A 19,853-nucleotide genomic window follows, 5' to 3' on the forward strand; every position below is an offset into this window, starting at 1 on the left:
GCTTCAGTGGCAGGAGAGGTACACAGCTTCACTGGCAGGAAAGGCACACACCTTCACTTGCAGGAAAGGCACACACCTTCACTGGCAGGAAAGGCACACACCTTCACTGACAGGAAAGGTACACAGCTTCAGTGGCAGGAAAGGTACACACCTCCACTTGCAGGAAAGGCACACACCTTCACTGGCAGGAAAGGCACACACCTTCACTGGCAGGAAAGGCACACACCTTCACTGGCAGGAAAGGTACACAGCTTCAGTGGCAGGAAAGGTACACACCTTCACTTGCAGGAAAGGCACACACCTTCACTGGCAGGAAAGGTACACACCTTCACTTGCAGGAACGGTACACAGCTTAAGTGGCAGGAAAGGTACACACTTTTTCAACTCACTGTTCACTGAAACTGCCATCAGCCTAAAAGTGACAGTACCTTAACACCTGTCTAGCGCCCAAACCTTTTAAAGGCTTGTGAAATTTGTTGAACTCTGAATACACTGGAAACGTAGATGGTTTGGGGTTCAGATTCATTTATTTCTCCAACCCTACTCTGTGTTTGCAACACTGAAAACAAACTCAAGACAGGTGCTGTCAACTTTCTGGCACCTGAAAGTAGTGGGAAAAAAGACAAGACACAAAGGAACGGATAAGCAAGAATATTAGGGTAAAATTAGGCTTTGCTAAAACTGTCCACTGGGACTTGGGCCTCACCATTCAAGTCAGGGCTTTAATGAGGGACCCCTGACCCGCCGGCCTGCTGAATAGTGTGGATGGTCTGGGGTGATGGTGTCCCATGACCTTGCTCTTGCGATAGTAGCCCCCAGTGTCAGGGCTTTAATGAGGGACCCCTGACCCGCCGGCCTGCTGAATAGTGTGAATGGTCTGGGGTGATGTCGTCCCATGACCTTGTTCTTGCGATTGTAGCCCCCAGTGTCAGGGCTTTAATGAGAGACCCCTGGCCCGCCGGCCTGCTGAATAGTGTGGATGGTCTGGGGTGATGGCGTCGTCCCATGACCTTGCTCTTGCGATAGTAGCCCCCAGTTTCAGGGCTTTAATGAGAGACCCCTGGCCTGCCGGCCTGCTGAATAGTGTGGATGGTCTGGGGTGATGGCGTCCCATGACCTTGCTCTTGCGATAGTAGCCCCCAGTGTCAGGGCTTTAATGAGGGACCCTGACCCGCCGGCCTGCTGAATAGTGTGAATGGTCTGGGGTGATGTCGTCCCATGACCTTGTTCTTGCGATTGTAGCCCCCAGTGTCAGGGCTTTAATGAGAGACCCCTGGCCCGCCGGCCTGCTGAATAGTGTGGATGGTCTGGGGTGATGGCGTCCCATGACCTTGCTCTTGCGATAGTAGCCCTGAGCTGCAAGCCCTGATTGCTGTGGGTCCCAGCCCAGTGCTCATGATCACGTGGCCTGCTCCCTGCTTTTCAGGATCTATAAGCACAGCTGCTCCCCAAAAGTCTCGGCATAATGTGGTTGACAAGTAGGTCTGAGCGTTGCACTGATGCAACAGTTAAGCCAACTCCTTCATCGCAGGTCTCAATTTCCTAATGTCCGGCTGCATACTTTCTGCACACACCTGCACAGGCTAAGAAAGCTGCAGCAACGTGGCATGGGCCCTTTCTCAATAAAATGTGTGTTACTAACGCATGGCTTTTATATCGGTTGTTGTGGCTCCTCTCCTTGAAGCAACCTTTCATTTGTATTGCCCCTTTAGAGCCCCAACTTCTCTGTGACGGGTTCCCATTGAGGAAATCAAAAATGTCCCCTTTGCAAGGACCTGCTTTATCAAAGTAATGTGTGTGTGCATATGGCTTGAGAAGCGTGCTCAGAAGATCTTTGTGTTTGTGGGTTCCATGGCAGCGATCATGGATGCACATGTAGAAATGCTACCGATTATGCCTGGTGAAGCTGTGAAATGCCAGGGGGGTGTGTGTGTGTGTGTGTGTGTCCTTCAATGATCACTGGAGCCCACACGAGGAGGTCTCAGCAGCACAGGCGCTGATCCAATGATTTGAGTGTGTTCAAAACGTGCACGTTTCATATAATAAAAAAAGCAGCCCGCAGCCACCCTCGACCTTTCACCCCACCCGTAGCTTTCTCAAGTGCAGCTGGGAGTCTACTCTAGCTTCTGCATAGCAGAGGGGCATTTTCCTCATTAAGAACATCACTTATCCGAGTTAAAATTCCAGTGGCAATAATTGACATTCTTTTTTATAAGCCTTTATAAGCATTCATTAATTTTGCAAAGGCAAAATTGCCTTATTTAAATATGGTAAACTGTGATGTTAACATTTGGATTTTTAAATCATTCGAGCGGTTTCACTAAACCTTATCTATTCTCATTTAGTAAACAAACCGATTACATTTAGGACTTTGTTTGCAATGTTTAACACGCTTCCCTCTTTTCATAAACATGTAACATGATGCAGTGGAAAATAGATGTCATTTAGGATTAGGCAAAACATGCTTTAATTTGATTTGATTTGATTTGATTTTATTTATAAAGCGCAAAAAACCAGGCCCAGGGGCAACCGGGCGCATACTCTTAAACATGTTACAAAAAGCAGTAGTTACAGTAAGTTTCAAAAATATACAGCATATATACATGTACATACTCTTAAACATGTTACAAAAAGCAGTAGTTACAGTGAGTTACAAAAATATACAGCATATATACATGTACCGAAGGGTACCATTAACAGCGTATAATACAGGGACAGGGCAGAGAGAAAATGTATATACAGTCCTGTACCCCACATGGAGTCTGGACTGTGTCACGGTCTCACGAGTCTTGGGAGAGCAGCCATGTTTTAGCATTGTTCTTGAAGGAGTGGAATGATGGTTCAATTCTGATAGGTGTGGGCAAGGTGTTCCAGAGTTTGGAGGCCAGGACGGGGAAGCTCACCCCGCCAGCTTTTTGAGGTTTGCATCTAGGCACGATGAGGCTGTGAGTTTGGGCTGCTCTGGTAGGTCGAGTGGAGGTGTGGCGTGAGAAGCGAGCGGACAGGTAAGGTGGGGCGCTGTTGCTCAGCCATTTGTGAGTCAAAGCTAGGGTTTTCAGGGCAATTCTTTGCTTTAAACTCTGAACAGTCAGCAGAAGATTCGTGCCCTCAGCCTCTCATCGCTCAATGGTGGCATACACATTTTAGAAACCATTCCTTCATCTCTGTACCCAATATAAGACTGCACTATCAATGAACGCATCGTTTGAGCTTGTCCGGTATATGGTCAGCAGGCGGTTTCCGTGTAATTCCGTCAGAGGCCACTGATACAGTTCTGGGAGTCCTCATGGTTATATTTTCTTTCTTTTTGTAATTCCTTGCACCTGACCTAAGGGCAGGTCCATGCATAATTGCAATCCATTGCAGTGGTGGCTCTCCTGTAGTCTGAAGTACTCGGGACAGTGCGCTTCGTGGTCTATACCCTCTGCTAGTACTTCCACGCGAGGAACCCAATTTAGAGAGCCAATGATAGCCCTCTTCCTCGTTTCAAAATGAGCTTGAACACTTGCCCCAAAATCCAGCGGTTTATCTTTTCCACAAGTGGTGGCTTTTCTATCTTTTGCAGCCTATGCATGGGTGCCTGAAGCTGCCTCCAGCTTCTTTCCTGTGACACTGCTTTATATAGTGATCTTCCAGCGATCCGGTGCTTTCCCTGCTAGTGATCTTCATGGGGTGCGGTGCTCTGCCACACGTGCACGGCTCACCGCTTCATGGGTTGGTACTCTGCCACGCGTGTACGGCTCATCGCTTTCTCTCACGCTTCATGGGGTGCGGTGCTCAGCCACACGCGTACGGCTCACCGCTTTCTCTCACGCTTCATGGGTTGGTACTCTGCCCCACGCGTACGGCTCACCGCTTTCTCTCACGCTTCATGGGTTGGTACTCTGCCACGTGCGTACGGCTCACCGCTTTCTCTCACTCTTCATGGGTTGGTACTCTGCCACATGCGTACGGCTCACCGCTTTCTCTCACGCTTCATGCGTTGGTACTCTGCTCCACGTGTACGGCTCACCGCTTTCTCTCACTCTTCATAGGTTGATACTCTGCCACACGGGTATGGCTCACCGCTTTCTCTCACGGTTCATGTTTTGGTGCTCTGCCACACGTGTACGGCTCACCTCTTTCTCTCACGTTTCATGGGTTGGTACTCTGCCACACATGTAGGACTCACCGCTTTCTCTCACTCTTCATGGGTTGGTAGTCTGCCACATGTGTGCGGCTCATCGCTTTCTCTCACGCTTCATGGGTGGGTACTCTGCCACATGTGTGCGACTCACCGCTTTCTCTCACGCTTCATGGGTTGGTACTCTGCCACACGTGTACGGCTCACCGCTTTCTCTCAAGCTTTGGGTTGGTACTCTTCCACACGTGTATGACTCAGAGATTGCTCTCACTCTTCATGGGTTGGTGCTCTGCCACTTGTGTATGACTCACCGCTTTCTCTCACGCTTCATGGGTTGGTACTCTGCCACACGTGTATGACTCACCGCTTTCCCTCACTCTTCATGGATTGGTACTCTGCCACACGTGTATGGCTCACCGCTTCCTCTCACGCGTCATGGGTTCGTACCCTGCCACACGTGTATGGCTCACCACTTTCTCTCACGCTTCATGGGTTGGTACTCTGCACAGATGTACGGCTCACCGCTTTCTCTCACGCCTCATGGGGTGGTACTCTGCCACACGTGTATGGCTCACCGCTTTTTCTCACGCTTCATGGGTTGGTACTCTGCCACACGTGTACGGCTCACCGCTTTCTCTCACGCTTCATGGGTTGGTACTCTGCCACACGTGTACAGCTCATTGAATTCTCTCAGTCTTCATGGGTTGGTACACTGCCACACATGTACGGCTCACCGCTTTCTCTCACGCTTCATGGGTTGGTACTCTGCCATACGTTTACGGCTCACCGCTTTCTCTCACGCTTCATGGGTTGGTACTCTGCCACACGTGTACGGCTCAGCAATTTCTCTCACTCTTCATGGGTTGGTACTCTGCAATACGTGTATGGCTCACCGCTTTCTCTCACTCTTCATGGGTTGGTACTCTGCCACAAGTGTACGGCTCACCGCTTTCTCTCACGCTACATGGGTTGGTACTCTGCCACACGTGTACGGCTCACTGCTTTCTCTCACGCTTCATGGGTTGGTACTCTGCCACACGTGTACGGCTCACCGCTTTCTCTCACTCTTCATAGGTTGATACTCTGCCACACGGGTACGGCTCACCATTTTCTCTCACGGTTCATGTGTTGGTGCTCTGCCACACGTGTACAGCTCACCTCTTTCTCTCACGTTTCATGGGTTGGTACTCTGCCACACGTGTACGGCTCACCGCTTTCTCTCACGCTTCATGGGTTGGTACTCTGCCACACATGTAGGACTCACTGCTTTCTTTCAATCTTCATGGGTTGGTACTCTGCCACACGTGTGCGGCTCATCGTTTTCTCTCATGCTTCATGGGTGGGTACTCTGCCACATGTGTGCGACTCACCGCTTTCTCTCACGCTTCATGGGTTGGTACTCTGCCACACGTGTACGGCTCACCGCTTTCTCTCAAGCTTCATGGGTTGGTACTTTTCCACACGTGTATGACTCAGCGATTGCTCTCACTCTTCATGGGTTGGTACTCTGCCACATGTTTATGACTCACCGCTTTCTCTCACTCTTCATGGATTGGTACTCTGCCACACATGTACGACTCACCACTTACTCTCATGCTTCATGGGTTGGTACTCTGCCACACGTGTACGGCTCACCGCTTTCTCTCACGCGTCATGGGTTGCTACCCTGCCACACGTGTATGGCTCACCGCTTTCTCTCACGCTTCATGGGTTGGTACTCTGCCACACGTTTACGGATCACCGTGTTCTCTCACGCTTCATGGGTTGATACTCTGCCACACATGTACGGCTCACTGCTTTCTCTCACGCTTCATGGGTTGGTACTCTGCCACACGTGTATGGCTCACCGCTCTTTCTCACTCTTCATGGATTGGTACTCTGCCACACATGTACGACTCACCGCTTACTCTCACGCTTCATGGGTTGGTACTCTGCCACACGTGTATGGCTCACCGCTTTCTCTCACGCTACATGGGTTGATACTCTACCACACGTGTACGGCTCGCTGCTTTCTGTCACGCTTCATGCGTTGGTACTCTGCCACACGTGTATGACTCACTGCTTTCTCTCACTCTTCATGGATTGGTACTCTGCCACACGTGTACGACTCACCGCTTTCTCTCAGGCTTCATGGGTTGGTACTCTGCCACACGTGTACAGCTCATCGATTTCTCTCACGCTTCATTGGTTGGTACACTGCCACACATGTACGGCTCACCGCTTTCTCTCACGCTTCATGGGTTGGTACTCTGCAACACGTTTACGGCTCACTGCTTTCTCTCACGCTTCCTGGGTTGGTACTCTGCCACACATGTACGGCTCACAGCTTTCTCTCACCCTTCATGGGTTGGTACTCTGCCACACGTGTACGGCTCAGCAATTTCTCTCATTCTTCAAGGGTTGGTACTCTGTAATACGTGTATGGCTCACCCCTTTCTCTCACTCTTCATGGGTTGGTACTCTGCCACACGTGTACAGCTCATGGCTTTATCTCACGCTACATGGGTTGGTACACTGCCACACGTGTACGGCTTACCGCTTTCTCTCACACTACATGGGTTGGTACTCTGCCACACATGTACGGGTCACCACTTTCTCTCACGCTTCATGGGTTGGTACTGTGCCACACGTTTACGGCTCACCGCTTTCTCTCACGTTTCATGGGTTGGTACTCTGCCACATATGTACGGCCCACCGCTTACTCTCACGCTTCATGGGTTGGTACTCTGCCACACGTGTACAGCTCACCGCTTACTCTCACGCTTCATGGGTTGGTACTCTGCCACACGTGTACAGCTCACCGCTTACTCTCACGCTTCATGGGTTGGTACTCTGCCACACGTGTACGCCTCACTAATTTCTCTCACTCTTCATGGGTTGGTACTCTGCCACACGTTTACGGCTCACCGTTTTCTCTCACGCTACATGGGTTGGTACTCTGCCACACGTTTACAGCTCACCGTTTTCTCTCACGCTACATGGGTTGGTACTCTGCCACACGTGTACGGCTGACTGCTTTCTCTCATGCTTCATGGGTGGTTCTCTACCACACTGTGTACGACTCAACGTGCTTACTCTCACGCTTCATGGGTTGGTACTCTGCCACACGTGTACGCCTCACTAATTTCTCTCACTCTTCATGGGTTGGTACTCTGCCACACGTTTACGGCTCACCGTTTTCTCTCACGCTACATGGGTTGGTACTCTGCCACACGTTTACGGCTCACCGTTTTCTCTCACGCTACATGGGTTGGTACTCTGCCACACGTGTACGGCTCACTGCTTTCTCTCATGCTTCATGGGTTGGTTCTCTGCCACACTGTGTACTACTCACCGTGCTTTCTCTCACTCTTCATGGGTTGGTACTCTTCCACACGTGTACGGCCCACCGCTTTCTCTCACGCTTCATGGGTTGGTTCTCTTCCACACTGTGTACGGCTCACCGCTTTCTCTCATGCTTCATGGGGTGCGGTGCTCAGCCACACGGGTACGGCTCACCGCTTTCTCTCACGCTTCATGGGTTGGTACTCTGCCACACATGTACGGCTCAGGGCTTTCTCTCACGCTTCATGGGTTGGTACTCTGCCACACGTGTACGGCTCACTGCTTTCTCACACGCTTCATGGGTTGGTACACTGTCACACGCGTACGACTCACCGCTTTCTCTCACACTTCATGGGTTTCATGCTCCTTGTTTGTGGTTGAAGATGTCTTTGCGCTTTTTGGTTCTTAGAATACCTGCCGTCGGTTATTTGTCCAGTGGGATATATCTGTGAAGAAGCGATTCATTACTCTCACCCTATCAGTATGCCTCATGTTGCACCTTCATAACTCTGCTACTATAGACGTGATCAACGCCCCTGTCACAGCTCATGAAGGGATCTTTTCATGATGTGGGAGAGAGAGCATCGCGTTCAAGGAAGAAGAGGGACTGAGTCATTCCTCAGTTTCCATGAGTTCCCAGCGTAGACGCATCTCCACTTCATGTGCTCATGCGGGACTAGTAAAGAAAATACATGCACTCGAAGCAATCAAACAAGTGTCTGAGAGAATGGATTGGTAGTTCGTATCTTTTCATGTTTTGAATGCCCAAGTTTTCACATAGAAGCAGTCGAGTACCAGTTTAGAGTGTCAATACGTTTCAGCTGCATTAATGGCAATTAACGGCCCAACAGACATGTTTGCCAGGTCTTGGTTATGATGCAGCCATGTACATGTGTTGCTACTCGCTTATTTTCAGGTAGAGATTTCACTTCTGATTTTTGCCTTTTTGGTGCACGCTTTTCACCTTGATTCACGCTGTCACTTCTGCGGCCGCCTGCTCTGCCACAGCGGTTTTACTGATTTCTGCCTTGCTTAACAGCACCTACACATGTTGTACTCTCTTTACTTCCTACCATCCACGTTGGCTTTCTTATTTTGACACAACCCACATAGTATCGCCCGTGTTCTTATATTGCTTTGTTAAGTGTCGAGTACACAGCGTCCGCTCAAAAACGTACTTCTTTCTTGGGCCCAACATGATGCAACTTTATACTACAACTAATGTTTCCCCGGACATAGGTGCAGAACATTTGCAAGGAATGTTAGTGAGCCTTTATATGGTGTAAGAGCAGATCGACATCATGTTTGACAGCCACCAGCACCGTAAGAGCCAAAGCTAGCAGAAACACTTTATAGTAATGTAGAGATGTTGCAAACACATTGGCTTATGACAATACTACAGCAAAGGTAGGCAAACAATAATTCCAGCTTCCTTAGACATGGCAGCCACAATAAAATAGGACCAGATTTAATTGGAGGGCATTTTACAATATATATTGTTTTAATTCTGTTTATCATCGTCATTTCACCAAAACAATAGTGATAGCGAAATTCACCCCCTCAACATGTCACAAGAAGTGATGGCGTAAGACCTTCACACACTCTATAAAAAAACAGGTTTTGAACTGGACAATGATGGGCTATTTTATTTCCATTTCTAAACAATGTCTACATTGCCACCGATGGAGACTCCAGGCTTTAGACTTTAATCTTCACTCTTTATAGAAAATACATCTTTGCCGCACACACAAGGCTGGAGCATTGACACATCATTCCGAGGTTGGAGGTAAGGAATTACCGGCACCGGTAAGGGTGCCGATGCCGGTAATCCCTTACCTCTGTATTCTGAGGTCCCTTTGCGGGTCCTTCCTTACCTCCTGCTTTTAGCAGGAGTAAAGTACGGGACCCGCAAAGGTACTTTGAAGGTAATTACGGTACCGTAATTTACGGTGCCGTAATTACCTCCTTCCTCATTCCCATTGAGCCCTATGGGGCAGAAATGGGAATGGGGAAGGGCAAAAGGTGAATGGGGAATTACCGCCCCGCCAACCCTGGAATGGACTGGTAATTACTCCATTCACCATGCCGGATTTGGGACGGTTTCGGAGGCAACCATGGAGCTAATTACTCCATGGTTAGCACCAAACCCGGAATGAGGCCCTATAGTCATTAATCACAAACACAACCATCCATATCGTAGCAAAAAGTATAGAAATACTTATATTAATAAAACATTCATACTAGGTAATCACAGGGGCTAATGCGCAGCAACATAGGAGTAGTGATTGATTGATTGAATTCCCTCACATAATGCCCACGTGCAGATTCCAATATTAGACTAGACGTTGGATAGCACATCTACTGCAGACAGGTGCCAACAGCGGTTTTGGCCCCTCCCTCCTATATTATTAGTCGCATATAACATCTGTTGTTGAACCCAGAGCAGCACCTGAAGAGAGAGGCTCGGCTGCATAAAAGCCATGGGCTGGAATGTGTCCATTGCTCACAAGATGTGGCCAGGGTTTGATGTTCTGGTCATCATCAGAGAATCCGAAGTCAGCAATGAGTCCCTTTTCCGTCATTGCGTCTTTCCCAAACGTTCCTCCAAAACTGCATAAACTAACCCCAGCTACAAATAATACAGATGTGTGATCCCCCAAAATTGCATAAACTAGCCCCAATCATACCACATACAGGTGTGACAGATAAACATGTCATATGGTATTAATCCATATTAGACTGTTGATTTAAATTGCATGTGTGGTATCAGCCAAACTAAAGCACCCTTGAACAAGAGCTCAACATGCTTTTTATATTGCAAAGCACTTGCTCAACATGGATTGAATAACCAACATATGGAAATGTTTTCAAACATCGCTCTTGAATGATTGGCATTTTGACTCTGCCCATTGAAAAAGGAGGAGCAAAACATATAATTTAGCCGGTTAACACACTTGGGGCCTGATTCACAGAACGTTTTCCTATGGCATTGCGCTATTATAAAACACTTCCATGAATCAGGCCCCGGATCGCTGTAAAAGAAAGATTACAATCCGGATTCTTCTGCAGGTGGATATTGTAAAATGTTCCTTGCATGAGGTGCAAGCATAACCATAATGAGTTAGTGTGAAATAAGAGGCTACGGTAAAGCCATGACCCCATAGAGCAGACGCCCGCCAGGCTTGCCTTCATGCATGATATGGATTGGTCTCTTGTGCTGAAAGGAACCTCTCTGTTCTGACTCCGCCAGAGAGATCAAGCAGGAAGAGGGGCCTGAGATAGATGTCTGGGAGCTGCTGAAGAACGCTCACCCGCTTGAGTACGAGAAGATTGCCTTCCAGTATGGCATCACTGACCTCAGGGGCATGCTGAAGCGGCTGAAGCGCATGCGCAGAGAAGAGAAGAAGAGCGAAGGTATGCGGCCATACACATCTCCCCCAATGTACGGGCTCTCATCCCCCTCCCTCCCGTGTCATGATAAAGGCATGTCCCTCTCTTTCCTTCCAAAGCTTTCTCAAAGAAGCTGGACCCTGCATATCAGATTGATAAAGGCTCTCGAGCAAGGTTTGTGGTAGAGTTGGCAGATCCGACAGTGGAATTGAAGTGGTACAAAAATGGACAAGAAATACGGCCAAGCCCAAAGTAAGTATCTTGCATGGTTACTTTCTCACCCAAATGCTCTTCCCTTGTGTGTTCTCATGCTTCTGTTGTATTGTAGGCGTATTGATACTGTAGGTTTGAACACCTCAGACCTGCTTACCATCTAAGGATGTACTCCCAGAACTTAATGATCTCATTCAGACCCGCAGAGGCAACGTGTACCGAGGTCAATGCATCACTTAGCGAGGACAGAGACAGCAACGATGGCGGTGCTCAGACACAAAGTGGGATGCATGAAAGTAGCCAGCACATGGACATGGAGAACAGGCATACTTAACTGGACATGTCACAGTGGGTGACTAGGGCATTAAGGAACTCAGGAGGCCCTGGGATTTAGAGTAGTGTCAGATATAGGATATTCCAAATAGTGTGGCTGATCACAAAGAATGCCATTTTACCCAAAGAGCCTTTGTGAGCTTCAATCAGGAAGTAGGCTTCTGAACATGACAATTAGGCGCTGCGCCATTTGTCCCACACAGAGATCTTGTCTTTAACTGATTGGTCCAAACTCACAGATATTGCTGCACTAGATCACGACAAGATGGGGAATCAGTGTACTAAAGTCATGTCAATAGCGAATGCGGCTCATAGCTAATACTCGCCAGGTGCTGATGACTACCAACTTTCCAGATCCCAAAGAGCTTTGTGAACAAGCACTCTTGTCCCTCAAACAGTGTTAACAAATGTTTTTGATGTATCAAAGTAAAAAGAAATATATTATGAAGTAAAAAATAGGATAGGGGAAGAGGAAAATAAAATAGGTCTGGCTTTGTAAACTTGCAGCTAGCCTTCTATGAGCACAAATCACTTTTTATTGGACAAAAACCCCTACATTTTCAACCATCTTTTTTCCAACACTCCTCAGAAGTTCTCTTACTCACCCCAGTAAACTGTAAGTGACTGTCACAGAGGTCCACTAAGGGCCGCCCCTCTCTCTCGCTCTCTCTCGCTCTCTCTCTCTCTCTCATCTACCTTGGATTGTTCCCACCCTAACTAAGGCGTCCTTAGACCCCAGGTTGGTCTCTACAGATAGGTGACCCCTCCGGTATTTGTTGTGCCTGCCTTGAGGTGGAGGTGATGGCTTAATGGCAACTCCCTTATCTATCTAAGTCTCACTTTGTGGGAATATTCTAGGTGGAAACTAACTTGGGTCCTGGGTGGAATAGTTTTCAAGAGTATATTTCTGTTCAGTCACCCTGGTGGCACTTACCCTTTCTTCCACACCGTTCTACTCCTTTCTCTGATGTTCATCCTCCTCTCCTCTCCCTTTCCTTTCAACTCCTCTCCTCCCTCCCCTTCCCCCTCTCTTCATCTCTCCCTACCGCTCTTTCCCTCCACTGATCTTTCTCTCTCTCCTCCTACGACACTCCCCTCCTACACTGCTACTGCTACTACTCCCATCAGCACATCATTAGTACTCCCCTCTCTACACCGCCACTACTCTCCTCTACACACTGCACTGCACCTCACCCTCCCATCAATCACCATCCTTTCACTCCTTCAGTCAGTACTCTTCCTCTGTCAATCTCACTCACCCACCTTGCATGCACACTTATACCCAAGCACCATTTTCTCTCATCAACCAATACCTCACTTTGCACACTTCTTGAATAGACTGCCTCGACCTTCCTCTGCTTCCTCTGCCATTCATCCTCATTGTCCCTTTGACCACCCCCACTTCCTCTGACCTCACCCGAACAATCCACAATTTCCTGCTTTCTCTTTTCTTCTGCCCCTTCTCTACCCATTGGCCGCCCCCTCCCCTCTGGTTCCCTGGTCCATCTGCTGTCTCTCCCTTCCCCACGGCTGGTTTACGTTTATCCAAACAGACGAAAGGTTTTTTTTAGCTCTGCCCCCTTCATGTATGTAGGTCTGGCCAGCTTTGATTATGGAGACCCACTGCAAATATGGTTACTGTCCCAGTTCGTGCTGGGCCTCGGCAGAGTCTTTCTGATGTTGGTTCGCAGAGGGGACCGCTGCACAGTACTCGTGAGAAACACACAGCGTGTAGTCATTGCCGACAAGCAGAGCGAACTGCTTCAGGTGCTTCCTGCCATGTCAGGTTGTTCTCATTGCCGTTGAGTGGCATGCCAGACCGCTGTATAAGCTTCTCCCTGCTTTCTTCCTCTGTGCAGCAGGGTGCTGGTGTTTCTGCCACTCGGTCTGCGGGACCTTGACGTTTCCTAGGGAAAACAGAAAAAGACTGGCCAGCATCATGTGGGACAGGTATTAGGCTAGGAGAAAATATACAAAAATGTCACCCTCAGTAGTGCGCCCCCAGTTACTGCGACTTTGGGGTCGCACAAAATGCTGACTCCCATTACTGCACCCAAGCAGAGCAGGGATTACGGGCGTGTCCCCCGCACTCTTTGGGCGCAGTAATGCGAGTCATGGGACAAGAAAGTAAAAAGAAAAAAAAGCACCGTGCAGCGTCAGCTCCGAGCCACGTAAGTGGGAGGAACCGGCGCTACAGGGATTGAGGGGAGTCGGCGGCGCACACCAAAGTGTGCCACCGTAAATTTAATTGGGGTGAGGGGTTTGGATAAGGGAATGCGGGCCAGGGACATGGCTAAAGTGATCTATTTGATCACTGCGCCGTGCCGGAATTGGCATCGACATTTTCGTCGGCGCAGTTATGGCTGGCGCAGTGATCACATAGATTCTTCTAGGAAAGATGGTACTCTTTTTATGCAAGTAGTCACATACAGAAAGGACAGGTACTAGTGCCGTGCAGCCTTTGCCCTATGCAGTAGGACTGACTCTGGCTTCTACCCTGGTAGGCTCCCCATCTCACTGCCCGAAGTTCATCGTGGACAAGGTTTGATAGTGAGTGAGAGATAGATCTGTAGAAAAATCAATCTGGGAAAATCATCATATAAACAGAACAAACAGCAAATAATATATCACGCTTCTTCGCTGTAATCAACTGCCCACTCTTGGCGTCATTGGACCTCGGCTTGGGAAGAGTATGGAGGAACAGATCTGCACACTGTTATAAATGTCAAAGCCAAATGGTGTCTCTTTGACATGTTTTAAGCAGCTGCTGTGCGCTGGGATATTTGTAGGTATCTTATTTGGAGCCATTTGTTAGTAATGTGGACGAAACCAAGAGTAAATCCTTTTGGACTAAATGTCTTATGGCCGGCAATCGCCATTTTAATATGGCGTTGCTCAAACTCTGGCGAAGAATGAAGGCGCTAGGAAGCTGAAAGTCATGCGGCCATTGGAAAGGTATATTGCAATTGAATGTGGCTGAATTGTATTGTTTTATTAATTATGATGAAAGGTTTTATATCAATTTGTAATGAAAATGTATTGATATATGTGTATGTTTTATTATTTTTGTGAAAAGGTCTTTGAACTGAAACACAATAGAAAGAAATTTAAAAAAGAATTATACATTTTAAAACAAATGGGGCCTCATTATGACTCAGACGATAGCCATGCCGGTAAAAACGGCACAGCTGCCGCCAGAGTCTTCTTTTCGGTGCCCGGCAATGAGGATTTATCAGGGCATCATGGCCCCGGCGGTCCCTACGGCAGGGCGCTGGAAAAAGAAAATCCCCATTCCCATTCGAGTCCCATTAGACTCAATGGGAATGGGGAGGGCGGATACACCGGCACTGTGTGCAACAGTGCCGGTGCATCCGTCAAGGTCTGCTAGCGGGTGCCTTTGCGCCCGCCAGTTCAGACCTGGTGGGCGGAAAGGCACCCATTCGCAGAACTCGTAGTTTGCCAGTCCGGAAACAACGTTACTGGCAAGCTTACCAGTACCGTTGTTTCCGGACCAGCAACCTCGTAATGAGGCCCATGTTCTTTCCATTGGGAACTTAAAAAATGTGATTAATCGCAGGAAAAGCACCATCCCATAGCGCCATGCTGCAGCTGTCCTGGTTCAGCCAGCAAGATAGACTTAGATTTCCCTTCATGTCTTTAGAGCTGCGGGAATACATTCATGAAAGTAATGATATGTACTGCATGCACTGTGATGAAATGCATAAATTAAGAGGGAGTTAACCATTAGGTACTCTATTAGCCTCAATCCTCTGGCACAATAGTAATCCCGTTCAAAAGACCTCTCCGCGAGGCAGGAGTACCATTAGAAGAGTGGGACACAAAGCGTACATTCAACAGGAACTTTATTTCTGAACTGGGGATCCCACTGTCCCTTTCGTCACTTCCCTTAACTCGATCCTCAACAAGACTCTGCCCACACAACAAGGTTAACCGATATACAACATGGCATCTCCCCCTTTCTTAAATACTGAGGCAGAGTTTTCCCCATCTCTTCCATTAGTCTCACTGGTTTCAGCCTGGTCCTTACCGGTCTTCCCTCTCTGCACTGTTCGGGGATTGATAGTGCCGGTCCATGTGTTTCTATCTGCAACTCTTCATTAGATTCTTCACCATCTGCCAGGTGTGACTCATCTGTGTCATACTCACTCTCCTCACATTCAGACCAGGGCCCTAGCTGTCCATCTCCGCTAGTGAGATGCGCTACTGGTGAGCGTTTGCCGGTTTCCATCACTGGCGCTGATCATGGTGCCTTGTTTGCTGGACACCATCAGAGCGCCAGGTCTGAACATTGAATCTTCCTCCCTTTATCTCTATTGCTTTACTACTTGGACGCTCACCTGCAGGTCAGTTTTTTTCACCTGTCTCCTACATGTTTCTTCATCTTCTGTTTGTTCTCCTCATCGTTGTCTCTGGCTTTGTGAAGTACTCACCCAACTGCCCCTCTGACCATACTCAATGGATGGAACCTTCAGACCTCCAGACTGGGTCCAGGGAGACAGACCGAGGCCCGTCCTGGCCAGGGTCTCTTCCCCACTCGGCAGTGAGGGAGATCTTCCTGTAGATACACCCCTTTGCTGTTTTAATAAATAACAGTACAAAGGAATAAATCCAACGCAAGAGCAGGAGAACCAAACTGCTGGGACCCAGGCTGAAAAGAAAGAAGGAAAATTAGAATCAAAATGACAAATACCACACCTAACTGAACAGACTTAAGGCACAGAAAACATACACTGGTTGATTGTAGGATGGATATGTTCCAGGGCCTTGTATTTCTCTGAAGGTTTATGTTCCTACACGTATCAGATGTGAGGGACCTTGGGAGAACTGAAGAAAATCCAAGCAGTATCCTATTACTAACATGTTGTTAATTATTCTCAACAAATACCCCAAAAAACCGAAGCTTCCCAAGTTAGGATATACCCAGTCCAAGGAAGTCCAATTGCCAAAACGAAAGGAAGGAGGGAAGGTTAGTGAGGGGCTACCCCGAATGTAACGAGGGCCGCACTAGAGTTGGGATGGTGCACGTGCTTTTAGTAGCAAAGCGTCCTGATTGCGTGCATGGGAAGAAAAAGAAACCAAGAGGACTTCTTAGGAGAAACAGGAGACTGAAGGTACTCACGGGAGGTCTTTAAGCGGAATAGCAGCAGCGTCTCCGTACACAGGTAGAAGTCAAAGATGAATGAACTTGGAGGGCAAACGGGAAGCGCTTGCAGATCCTACTGAGGCAAGGTAACAGGTGTCTGTAATTCAGGCAGTCCAGAAGCAAGCCGGGTTCAGGTAACAAGCGGTCAAAGTCAAAACAGAATCGGTAGGCAGAAGAGAAGTCACAGAACAGGGAAAGCCACAGTCGGGATCTGGATCAATAAACAAGCGAAACATAGTACTTGAGTTCAATCAAAAGCAAAGAGTTGCTGGGCGGGCTTCATAGAAAGATGCTCGCAGACAATAAGGAAGCATTCATGTGATGAAGCATGTGACCGCAACGTCCGCGGCGTTTCTCAGGATACACCGCGTGGGCACTGTTTCGCAATGCACATCTCCATGGAGACAACCAATGCCGAAAGAACGGGGAAGAAACATAACGATGAGGGTGGAATTCCCGATATGTCTTTATCCTCCGCTGACGTGTTCGATATGTTTCTTCACTGCCCTTAGGAGGTGTAACAGGCGTGACAGGCTTGCAGTTCCGGTCCTATGTGGCCCTTGTGGCAATCAAGTCCATATGCTCTGACATGAGGTCATCTGCCGTCTCCTCAACCATCTTGATTTGGATGTACTCGGTCTCACCGAGACTTGGTTCACGGACAGCTCTGTCACGACTTTTGACACTCTCCACCCTGATGGCTACAAGATCCTCTCCTAACCCTGAACAGACCGTCCTGGAGGGTAGTAGCCCTGAGCTTCCCAGAGTGGATCCCTGCTTCTGTCATTTTTACGCAGGCCTATTTCTCGTTTGAATGCCTGGTCTGCAGGCTCTCTATCTCTCCTGGCCTCTCTCTCACTGTGGCCACCATCCACAGGCCGCCTGGCCAGGTCACCCTCTTCCTCTCCGAGTGGGCTGACATCTCCTCCTCCCTCCTTGCCTCTACCTCTCAACCTCTTCTCCTCTGAGACCTTAACATCCACTTGGATGCTCCTAGCCCCTCCTCGGAGCTCTTTCGCAACCTCTGCGACTCTCTTTCTTTATTCTTCCCTCTGGCCCGACTCACTCTGCAGGCACTCTGCAGGGCACACCCTGGATGTTCTGATCTCGTAAGACCTCCCGCTCTCCAACCCTCTCACCACTCCTCTCTCTTGGATCGACCACTTTCTTCTCTCCTCTCACCTGTCGCTCTCTGCACCTCAGGTTAAGCCGATGCCAGCACTGCCAGCCAGCTTCTCAGTCATCCGACCCATGAAGTGGGTGTCAGTGGAGGAATTTGCCGCTACTTTCTCTCCTCCTCCTACACCTTCAGCTGACTCACACTCTGACAGACCCCTTTCCAACCTTTATCTCTCAATCTCTGACACTCTTGATGTCCTTGCTCCTGTCATGAGCATCCGTTTGAAGCCTGCATCCAAGTCCAACTCTTGGTAGGATTCCGACCTCGCCACCCTTAAGCGCAAGTGTAGGGTAACTTAGAGGTAGTGGAGGGAATCAAGCTCATCCTCTGAAAAACTGGCCTGCCGCCTGTTCCAAAGGCAATACTCTCTGTCCTTTCTAAGAAGAGAGCACACATCCAAGCCTGCGTTTCAGCAGCTTCTAATAACTCGGCCGAACTTTTCAAAATCTGCAAGGAGCTGGCCAATCCTGCTGCAGTCTCCACCTCGCCTGTTCCCTCCCAGGCCCATTGCACGGCTCTGGCATCTTATTTCACCACAAAAGGGGTCTGCTGCCGGTTCCTCTGTAACATTATGCCGCCTCGCCTTCAGGCCCCATGTAACTGGTTCGACAGCGCTCTGATGCCTAAGGGTTTGTGCACGCTTTATAAATGAAATAAATAAATCAATAAAATAAACAAAACTCTGAACATCCTGTCCACTCTCTCCTCTTCATCTACCTCCTGTTCCTCTCCCATCCCAGGCCCATCTCTGGCCTTATCTTCTCTTCCTTTCTCCTCCTTTCTCCTGTTCACTCCCAACAATGTTTCTAGACAAGTCCAATCTATGAAAGTCTTGTGAAAGCAGGTGCTCCCTGCTCCTCTAGAACCATTAAGGACCACATCAACACCCTTGCTTCAGCCCTGGCCGATTTCTGCAATCCCCTACTCCCTCAAGCACTCCCTTGTTCACCCCCTTCTTAAGAAGCCCTCTGCGGATCCTTCCTCTCTGGAAAACTATCGCCCGATCTCCATGGGCAAACTCCAGGAAAAGCTGGGCATCTCCAGCTTAATCTAAATACTGAATCTGTTGGTTGTCTCCATGACCACCAGTCTGGCTTCAGAGCAGCCTGAAGCAGGGAAACTGCTCTCCTGAACACCCGTGAATACTTACTCTCCAATCTTGACTCTAACCTGCCTTCTGTGCTCATTCTCCTTGGTCTATCCTCTGCTTTCAAAGCGGTCAACCACGCCATCGTGCTCAATCGTCTCTGTGACAACCTGCATATCTCCTGTCAGGCCCTAGCCTTTTTGACCTCCTTTCTCACAGATCGACCTTCCCAGGTCCAACTTGGGTCTTTCCTCTCTTCTATCCCTCTCTCTCTACTTGTGGTGTTCCCCAGGTGTCTGTCTCTCTCCCCGGCTCTTTAACCACTACCTGGCACCTCGGGTCCACTGCATCTCTACCTCCTGTTCTAACTTTCTGTGTTATGCGGATGACACCGAGCTCTCCTTCAGGCTGCCCTCACCCTCTTCTGCTCCTTCTCTCATACTTGACTGTCTGTCCGCAATTCAGGAATGGTAAGCCTCCAACGATATCTTCATTAATCAGAGGCATAGTCAAGATTGTCTAAATCTAAATCTGGCCGGAAGAAATGTAAGAAGGACATACCGGGCTCCAACCCAGGCCTTCGTATTGCAGACACCTATTTAACAGCTTCCGCCAGAGAGACTCTCGCAGACATCCTCTTTGTCATTCCCTCACCCGACTTGTGGTCTCTCCACATCGTCACCTTTTTCTTTCCTATCGCCTCTTCTCCCATTAACGATGACACCCGCTGGGAGGTCCTGCTTGACCTCTTCGCCATTTCCAAGGTCCTCATTAATGTCTATCGGAATGGAACCTACCTCATCTCTCAAACCTTACCTCTCCCCGTGGACAGGCTCCCTTGCCTACTGGGCCTGCCTCCTCCTCCGCACAGGCTCCATTGCCTGCTGTGCCTTCCGCCCACTCCGCACAAGCACCCTTTCCTGCTGTGCCTTTCTCCTCCTCCACACAGGCTCCCTTGCCTGTTGTGCCTTCCTCCTCTGTACAGGCTTCCTTGCCTACTGTGCCCTCCTCCTCCTCTGCACAGGCTCCCTCACCTTTC

General features: G+C 48.9%; 1 protein-coding gene across 13 annotated transcripts in view; it reads left to right on the forward strand.

Moving 5' to 3' along the window:
• The window catches only part of MYBPC1 (myosin binding protein C1), a 1,087,780-nt gene that overhangs the window by 290,086 nt on the left and 777,841 nt on the right, over positions 1-19,853 (forward strand). For all 13 annotated transcript variants that reach the window (XM_069629883.1, XM_069629891.1, XM_069629879.1 and 10 more), the window contains 2 exons: positions 10,698-10,861; positions 10,957-11,089. In XM_069629883.1, coding sequence (XP_069485984.1) covers positions 10,698-10,861; positions 10,957-11,089 — 297 coding nt within the window. The remainder of the gene's footprint in view (positions 1-10,697; positions 10,862-10,956; positions 11,090-19,853) is intronic.

This window comes from Ambystoma mexicanum, chromosome 12 (genome assembly GCF_040938575.1).
Source record: "Ambystoma mexicanum isolate Mex_15411 chromosome 12, UKY_AmexF1_1, whole genome shotgun sequence".
Classification (NCBI taxonomy): Eukaryota; Metazoa; Chordata; class Amphibia; order Caudata; family Ambystomatidae; genus Ambystoma; species Ambystoma mexicanum.